This window comes from Lygodium microphyllum, chromosome 9 (assembly GCF_053477565.2).
Source record: "Lygodium microphyllum isolate KBCC chromosome 9, Lygodium_microphyllum_v1.1.10, whole genome shotgun sequence".
Lineage (NCBI taxonomy): Eukaryota > Viridiplantae > Streptophyta > Polypodiopsida > Schizaeales > Lygodiaceae > Lygodium > Lygodium microphyllum.
In genome coordinates, this window is record NC_141143.1 from 107520716 (window position 1) to 107530691 (window position 9976).

The following is a 9976-nucleotide window of genomic DNA, read 5'->3' on the forward strand; positions in this document are numbered from 1 at the left end:
CTCATTTCCTCTCTCTCCTTCCCCTTGTCTTTCTCTCTCCCTCCCTCTTCCTTTCCCATTTCCTCCCCCTCTCCCTCTCCCTCTCTTTCTCTCTCTCTTCCTCCCTCTCCCTCTCTCATTTCCTCCCCCTTCCTCTCCCATTTCCTCCCTCTCCCTCTCTTTAATTTCCCTCTGTTTCTATCTCTCCCTCTCCCTCTCCCTCTCCCTCTCCTTCTCTCTCATTTCCTCTCCCTCTCTCATTATACACAAATTATACAAAAAATCAATAAAAAAGAGAGAGAATACACTCTCCCTCCCTCTCGTTCTCTCATTTCATCCCCCTCCCTCTTCCATTTCCTCCTTCTCCCTCTCCCTCTCTTTCTCTCTCTCTCCCTCCCTCTTCCTCTCTCATTTCCTCCCTCTCCCTCTCTCTCTCTCTCTCCCTCCCCCTCCCTCTCCCATTTCCTCCCTCCCCCTCTCCCTCTCTCAATATATATACACAAATTATATTAAAAAAAGTAAAAGAGAGAGAGAATGCACTCTCCCTCCCTCTCCATCTCTCATTTCCTCCCTCTCCCTCTCCCTCTCCCTCTCCCTCTCCCTCTCCCTCTCTCATTTCCTCCCCCTCCCTCTCTCTCTCTTTCTCTTTCTCTCCCCCTCTCTTTCTCTTTCTCTCCCTCCCTCTCCCTCTCCCTGTCTTTCTCTCTCATCTCCTCTCCCTCTCTCAATATACACAAATTAAACCCTAAAAAAGTAAAAGAGAGAGATAATGGACTCACTGTAAAAATTTTGTGAGGGTTTGGCAGCTCCTCTTCGCGATGGCGGCTCCTCCTCTCCTTTGCGAATGGCAGCGACGGCGGCAACGACGACGGCGGCAGCAAGCCTTCTTCCTCTCGCTCTCTCACCTTCCATGCAAAACGGTTGCTCTCCCTCTCGCTCTGCCTCTCAAAATGTCTCACGAATGCGCGAAATGAAACGTGCTCGGGTTTCGACCCTCTTTTTTTTTCCTGTGGGGCGTTGCTATTTGCGTCGCAAATGCGAGGCTAATAGCGATGGAAATAGCGACGCCGCTATTCCTGCATCGCTACCCACCATCGCTATACATGTGTTTCCTTGTAGTGATTAGATATTATGTGACTATTCTAGCTCCTTTAATTGATAATCTTTAGAAAGAATTTTTCTTTTGGAACTTCATAGCTAGTCAGAGTTTCAATTAGTTCTCAAGTGTATAGGAGATTTGGCTTTCATCTTGAACTCCCTTTCTCCATAAAGATTCATAATATCTTCCGTGTAAGCCAGCTCAAGCCTTTTGTTGGAACCACCCAAGTTGATTATGTGGAAAAGTTACCACCCATAGATGAAGTGTACATTTGATCAAATGCAAGGGTTTACCTCTTGAGGAAGCTTATAGGAGGCCATCAAGAATCATAGAAGAGTACTTTTTCTATCGCAAGTTACTCTTTTCGGTGAGACTTGGCTAAAGTTGGCTCTGTTTCACTATAAATAGTCCCCATACAACCTTTTGTAGAGATTTTGCTATGTAACTTAATGACAACAAAGTGCAACCTACATAGATTTAAATTACTTCAAAAGAGCTTCATTTTGATATGTAGCACACCCCATTTAGACTAGCCTATGAAATATTTCAAATTTGGTTTAGTAGAGTTTGTATTAGACAATAAGTTTTCTACTATTTGCATTTATCCTTTCAAGTGAATTTGGTGGCTAATAACTCATTTAAAGATATCGGGATACTACATATAAGAGTGGCTCATTCTTCAATCTTCGTTTTGATCAAATTTCAAATTGTTAAGATTATCCAAGATTTGTGTATCTTTGTAATGTTGAAACCAAGTAGTGCTTTGCCATTCCTATCATTCTAGCCATTATAATGGTCCCTATTTTGTTTTTGAGTGCAAAAACCTTTGGGTAAAAATAGAATGTAAAGGATTATGAAGATATTAATAGTTTGGGGAAAATAACTACACTAGCTAAGCATAAGATGTGAGAGACTCTCATTTTTGCATCTCTATTTCTAGTCTTTTTCTCTCATTGTCTAACAAATTGTCTCTCCTCTTTCCCTCTCTTACACAATGTTCTTTGTCCTCTCAATCCCCTTCTTGACAATGTGCATACATGTGTGCACATAATTACATGCACAAAAGCAAGTGATATAACATATGATCAAAAAATAAATTTATAGTAGATATACATGCATAATATTTATAGGTATGAGTATAAGAATTCATGCACACACACACACACGCATGCACGCATGCACGCACGCACGCATGCACGCACGCACACACACCCCCATGCATGCACACACGCACGCACACACACATGTACACACATGCACACATGCACACACACACGCACATGCACACATGTACACATATATGTATATATGTATGTACTCGCACATATATGCATACATACATACATACATGTAAATATATATGCATGCTTTCATATATATTTGGGTCTACATATACATATAAAGGGTTAAGAAAATTGTTTGACCAACTATAAGGATGCACAACCATGTGACCCTTTGAAATTTTAATAGATAGCCATTATTGTTCAAAATAATGCCCTAGTCAAATCCAACACAAATCAAACAAGCATGAGCTAATCTTACCCAATGAAGCACAACATAGTCCAATCAACATATGTATGCTTGTATGTATTCAAAAAAATTTACTTTGATATAAGACTATATGTGCATATCCTAAGTTATATCAAAAATCTATTTACTTGGTTAATAAAATTGTTCAAATAACTATAAAGGCAATGCACAACCACATGACCCTTTGAAATTTTATTAGATAGCATCTACTTATACAAAACACCACCTTGGACAAATCCAACACAAATCAAACAAGCATGAACTAATCTTATGCATTAACATATTTAGAAATCACAATCATAAACTAAGCTTACCCAATCTAGAATAACATTGTCGAATCAAGACATACAACCATGTATTATACATGAATTGTCATTCCTCAACTTTAGGCTGCTAGTCCAATAACTATACAATGTATTGTTTTCATCCATCTAACCCAATGATTTATCCCAGGGATAAGTATGGAACATAATAAGACCAATTACCCAAGTGATAAAACACTTAACCCCAAGATCACTTGAAAAATATGAACCAAAGAAGTAGCAAACAAGCAAGGGCTGTTTTTCACTCAAATTAGAACAAGCAACCCAATCTCTCTTGCCTAGGCTTTTTGGCTTGATGTTTTGAAGTAGCTCTATGGCAAGAATGGAATCTAGCTCATCAAAAATGTATGAGAGCCATCCGCTCAATGCATAAGGTACTCTTAGGTTTTTATTCCATAGTAGAGTTCTTCACCCAAGAAAAAAGGCAAAGCCCAAGAGACCCACACAGAATAAAAACCACCAATTTGGTAGCCTAAATGCATTTTATAAAAAATCTAGTGATTGTTTTCATGCTCAATATTATGCCTATCTAAATATCTAAATACTTGTGAAATAATCATGTTTATAGCCTAATATTACCATCTAAAGGCATATTAAAAGTTGCATGTATAATAGAGTTTAGAACAACTCAAATTGTACCCACATGTATATATGCTTATTTTAAGGCACCTTTAGATATGGTGATAAATGTGTATCTAGCAATCATATCTATGCTAGTCTATTCCATTGTAGTAGTCAGCAATATTAGGGATTTCATTCCATTTTGTTCTAGCAATTGCACATGAATGGAGAGTGCAAGCTTCTTTCTAGACCCATGGTGCTTGTTCTCTCTCTTTTCTTCTTCATATTCCTTTCTCACACATCATCTGAAAAAGACTCAAGAAGGCAATGGAGACTATATGTTCCCCACAAAAAGGAAACACAAATTACCTCAACTACTTGTGATCTAGAGTACAAATTTTTGGAATCTTACTACTTTCACTAAGTCTTAGAAGAAAATTCCTAATCTTTGTGTATATTTACACACTTAATAAGAATTATTAAACTAGATCCCAAATACAAGTCTCATTGTCTCTAGCCTTTCCCAAAATATTATTTTTTCAATTTTGAATTGTTGAGCTTGTAATAAATAAAATCAATGATCTTGAACTAAATGTTCAGAAAGCACCCATGTGTAGCAAAAACCAATCTAGGCAATACCAATGTAGCAAAATCCATATTTATAGGAAATACAAATGTCATCTATGTATAGTCTCTTGAGATAATACTAGGGCATCCAAATGTGGACTTGCTAGTAGGCAATCTGCTTTATTTTCACAACATCGAATGCAATATCACCCCTCATTAGGTTCCACCAAGTTAACAAAAAAGGGGTAACCAAAACATGCTCCATTGATGGGAGAGTTGTTGTGATCATATTGGCCACTTCCATCTGTATTTATTGTGTAGATAGTTCCATTGATACGTCCAGTTACCTGAAGAGAAGATCACATTTCTATTAAATCTTTATTTTCTTCAAGATTTGATACATTCAAAGAGAAAAAATTAAAGGTCCTTCACTAAATTTACTTCTTCAAAACCCCACATAGTTGGTAGCTAATCTTGAACTTAGTTGTTCAGTCGATGAAAATATTTTTAAAACAGCATGTTCAATTAATTTCTTTGAGAACCTATAGGCTTGGCAAATTGACTCAAGCACACTTATTCTCCAACAACATATCTAAATTAGTCATGAAAATGGAGATCTATGGATTGATCCCATGCTTACAAGGCTATGGGCTCATGGGTTGAACATGACCATTGTCAATAATCCATTTTGGGATGCGCATATACCTCTACCTATTAACAACCACATACATATGTGTACCAAAAAAAAATTGGTGTGACCATGGGGAAAAGCTTTCTATAAACAACACATAACACAAACAAATTGTGATACATGTCAATGTGTGCTACCTACAATGGAACCCATCTATATTTGTTTGCATTGACAGTACTTTGGTCTCGATGTGACATTTTGGTTCAAGAAGATGGATCCCCTCATGTACAAAAATTACAACAAATAACCATGTAACAAGTCTTTGTTCTTAAAATACCTTTCAACTAGTTGCTCAAAAGGTAGGCGTTTGTGGTAACAAAGGGGCCTTGTGTTTAGTCAAGTTTGAAACTAAAGACTACTACTAACTTCCAGGTGGAAAGACTAATTTTCACCCTCTCCTTACCCTTCAAACATCCTTCTATCTATTATTTTCATGTGTTATAAACCAATAATATAAGACTTCTCCCTAATCCTATTTTGAATGTGGCCTTCTAATAAAGGCTTAAAGGGGATAAATAACAAGCTTTAGGTTTTAATATCAGTGGTAAGTTCTTAAACTAATAACTCCCCATTTAAAATCAACCATGATGTCATATATAGTTGACATATCCACATCAAGTTTGCTAAAATGGTTATCATAATGCTAATTAAGTAATGTTGGCCCCTTATAAGATGATGCAACATACCAGAATTTAGTGACAATGTTTAGGAAATACAAACAAGAATTAAGTAATGGTTATCATACCAGAATTTAGGAAATACAAACGTCATCTATGTATAGTCTCTTGAGATAATACTAGGGCATCCAAATGTGGACTTGCCAGTAGGGCAATCTGCTTTATTTTCACAACATCGAATGCAATATCGCCCCTCATTAGGTTCCACCAAGTTAACAAAAAAGGGGTAACCAAAACATGCTCCATTGATGGGAGAGTTGTTGTGATCATATTGGCCACCTCCATCTGTATTTATTGTGTAGATAGTTCCATTGATACGTCCAGTGACCTGAAGAGAAGATCACATTTCTATTAAATCTTTATTTTCTTCAAGATTTGATACATTCAAATAGAAAAAATTGAATGTCCTTCACTAAATTTACTTCTTCAAAACCCCACATAGTTGGTAATTGATATTGATCTTAGTTGTTCAAAACCCCACATAGTTGGTAACTAATCTCGAAATTAGTTGTTCAGTCGATGAAAATATTTTTAAAACCGCATGTTCAATTAATTTCTTTGAGAACCTATAGGCTTGTCAAATTGACTCAAGCACACTTATTCTTCACCAACCTATCTAAATTAGTCATGAAAATGGAGATCTATGGATTGATCCCATGCTTACAAGGCTATGGGCTCATGGGTTGAACATGACCATTGTCAATAATCCATTTTGGGATGCACATATACCTCTACCTATTAACAACCACATACATATGTGTACCAAAAAAATTTGGTGTGACCATGGGGAAAAGCTTTCTATAAACAACACATAACACAAACAAATTGTGATACATGTCAATGTGTGCTACCTACAATGGAACCCATCTATATTTGTTTGGGTTGACAGTACTTGGTCTCGATGTGACATTTTGGTTCAAGAAGATGGATCCCCTCATGTACAAAAATTACAACAAATAACCATGTAACAAGTCTTTGTTCTTAAAATACCTTTCAACTAGTTGCTCAAAAGGTGGGCGTCTGTGGTAAAAAAAAGGGGAATCAATCCTTGTGTTTGGTCAAGTTTGAAAGACTACTACTAACTTCCAGGTGGAAAGACTCAATTTCACCCTCTCCTTACTCTTCAAACATCCTTACATCTATTATTTTCATGTGTTATAAACCAATAATATAAGCCTTCTCCCTAATTATCCTATTTTGAATGTGGCCTTCTAATAAAGGCTTAAAGGGGATAAATAGCAAGCTTTAGGTTGTAATATCAATCTTAAATTCTTAAATCAATAACTCCCCATTCAAAACTGACCATGATGTCATGTATGGTTGACATATCCACATCAAGTTTGCTAAATTGGTAATCATAATGCTAATTAAGTAATGTTGGCCCCTTATAAGATGATGCAACATACCAAAATTTAGTGTCAATGTTTTGAAAGCAAAATTCACATATCTACACTTTTTTTGCTTAGGAAACAATATCCATTACCAGATATAAAATTATATCTGGTAGATTCATTTTTGTTGTATTATATATATGTTTCTATTTAGCATAACCTAGTGCATCCAAACAAATGCTCCCTTGGTATAGTTATACTGATTGCAACTTGCAATTATATATTGTGGCCTCAACGTTGTAGACTATGTGTGCTTGATGCAAGAACCAAGATAGCATGGATTTTTTTGTGCTCTCATGAGGATGATACATAGACTGAAAGAATGCAAGCAAATAATATCCTTAAATTTCTCTCTACATATGAATATAACGAGGGCTCTTTAGATGTGAGTAAGTTGGCCTCTTCACCCTAGTATAATCATTGAATATGTAGAATAGAAATAGGGACTTGCATCTTTGGTAAGTGTACACAAAGGAATGGCCAATCTGTTGAGCGTAGGATGTCAGAAAAGATTAAAGAAGGGGGCCATGACTTCTGTAATCTCCAAATCATTGCAGAGCGAGCAATTTTCTTTCCAATTCAATCCAAGAGAACTAGCTTATAAGGCCCCATCCAAAATAGCAAGTGAGTTATCAAACACATGTTGGTTTTCTCTCATCTATCATCTCAGCCTGCATATAGCATTGAAGAGAAGTTGGCATGATAGAAGTAAAAGGCTAGTTGTCATAAGAGGTTTGAGATAAATTCCCACAATGAGAATTACGACAATGTCATGGGCTTCTATGATGGAGGGACCGTAAGTTGGGGGCAAGGGATTGCTTCACCTGCCCCCCCAACCACACCTAGTTGGGTATGCAATGCCTCTTGAGCAGAAGCCTAGGATGTTGACTTTAAAGGGAAAAACAAGGGAAAGGAGCCATGAAGGCCAAGAGTCCCCTGCCCCAAGTTGCACCTAGACAGGAAAATGATGTTGAACTTTCTAGGGGGAAAAGAAGGGAAATGAGCCACAGGGGCCAACACTCCCTTGCCCCTGGTTGCACTTGGATATGTATGCAATGCTTTCCAAGTAGAAAGGCTTGACCGCTATCAACAAATGATATAAACGCTCATGATGTTGAACGTTACAAGAAAAACAGGGAAAAAGAGCATATTTTTTGGCACGTGAACTTTTGTACACAAAATCTTTTTTGACATTATCGTGTGTAAGAAATGGGACTTTTTAATGGTTTTGTTTCCTTATAATGTTCAGCATCGTGTCGAGCTTTCGTTTCCTTATAATGTTCAGCATCGTGAGCTTTTGTGGGGCACGGACTCCATGCCAGGGGCTGTGGCCCCGACAGCACGTAGCTAGGTAGAAGCTCGTGATGTCATCTCGGATGCTGGAATAATCGTGGGGATTTGTCTAACCCTTGCTATGATCTATGGCAGTAGACCTGGTATTGTACCTGGATGTAGGAGTCGGTGGCCGTGAGAAGGTGGGCGGAGACGATGAAGCCGTCGGGAAAGGCGCGGCAAGGGGACGAGGAGGCCGCGGGGTCGCTGCAGAAGGCGATGCCATCGCTCTCGTGGTCTCCGATCAGCTGGCCGGCCTCCGGCGGCAGGAAGAACCCGAAGTCCTCCTCCGATGCCACCACCACCACCACGTCCGCCCTCTCATTACCATCATCGTCGCCATCAACTGCTGATCCCTCACCGATATTCACGCCGCCATTAAATATATCACTTCTGCAGTTCCCCACCATCGCCACCTGCGCAGCCAGCATCGCTACCATGCTTAATGCAGCTGCATGGCGCAGGAGCAGGCGCACGTGCAGCCTCGGCATGATGATGATCGTGATGATAAATTAATGGTACAAACTGTCTCTGGATTGCTTAGTGAAGCTCCAGCCGCTTCAGTGATTCCCTTTGCCCCCGCGCCCTGTCTTAAGTAGTAAAGCTTTAATTCGTAGTCCCGATTTTATCACGCCCCTGCCGGCCTGCGCCATGGCCGGCCGCCACTTAACGTTACGCTGATCAAGGCATTATGCTGAATATCGAATATCATGGTGCGCTCTCATCCAGGCCAGGCGTTTTTAATGGTAAGCTTTATGTGCATACCGGATATTCCCTTCGATCGTCACGACGGCGAGAGGGAGGGAACGATTGTTGTGATGCGCTGTGATGGAGGACAGCTTTGCGCCAACCCAAGCCCTATTATGATATTTGCCTAGACTACGATCACAAAGGGTGTTGTTTATCTCTGCGCCATGAAAAGTAGCACTTCTTTTGTAACGACTTCGTTACAGCTTCCCGGATGTCATTTGGAAACAACTCCATCTTGTGATTTTCCGAATTAATATTAGTTATTTGTCTTCTCGTGTACCAGTCACGAGAATATAAATAATGCTGTGCAATAATTTCCAAGGCCCCAGGGTGTTCAAAAACTCCAAACTTTTCTTGGATTAGTGAAATTTTCAACCAAGTTTATTCTAAACCAGGCTGCAAAACTGAACAAAGTGACGAAATATGTGTGGTTACCCTAATGTGAGAATAGTTTCCAGCAAATTAAAAAAAAGAAATGCAGTCCACAATACAACTAATTAGCTGCCCAAATTTCAGCAAAGCATTCAAATCACAAATAGATGCCAGCTCCAATGAAGGTCTAGGTGCAATCCTCTTACAACAATAAAAAAAACAAGAAGTGGCATCCTATAACATACATCAACAAATCACTAATTACTAAAGCAAAAGAGAAATATAGCACCACACAAAAGAAACTCATGGCAATTGTGTGGGCAGTTACCAAGCTACATCCATACCTTCATAGGAAATAATTCGTAATAGAGATGGCCCATTAGCTATTGCTATCGATGATGCAGAAGAGACACCCTTTAAGAAGATTGCTATGGTGGATACTATCCCTGCAAGAATACCAATTTAATATAAGGTATACAAAAGGCGAAACAAATATGATAGCAGATTGCCTATCAAGAAACCAAGAAATCCAAAATAATTAGGTGTATCTATTTTAAAAGAAGCTCTTAATTATATATATTGCAATCTATTACATACTATAATTTTTAATCATTCTTGAAAATTAGTATTAATATTTTTTCTTAGTATTTATAATTTATTAATAATTGAATGATATTTTAATTTATAATGTTATATTTTAGATT

The 9976-nt window shown here is 38.3% G+C and overlaps 1 protein-coding gene across 1 annotated transcript; it reads right to left on the reverse strand.

Moving 5' to 3' along the window:
- Positions 1 to 8110: 8110 nt before the first annotated feature.
- Positions 8111 to 8644, reverse strand: LOC148031404 (uncharacterized). The gene has a single exon (XM_087685747.1). It carries the CDS (start codon positions 8639 to 8641, stop codon positions 8231 to 8233), a length of 411 nt encoding a protein of 136 aa, XP_087541873.1. The 5' UTR covers positions 8642 to 8644; the 3' UTR covers positions 8111 to 8230.
- Between the last annotated feature and the right edge of the window lie 1332 nt (positions 8645 to 9976).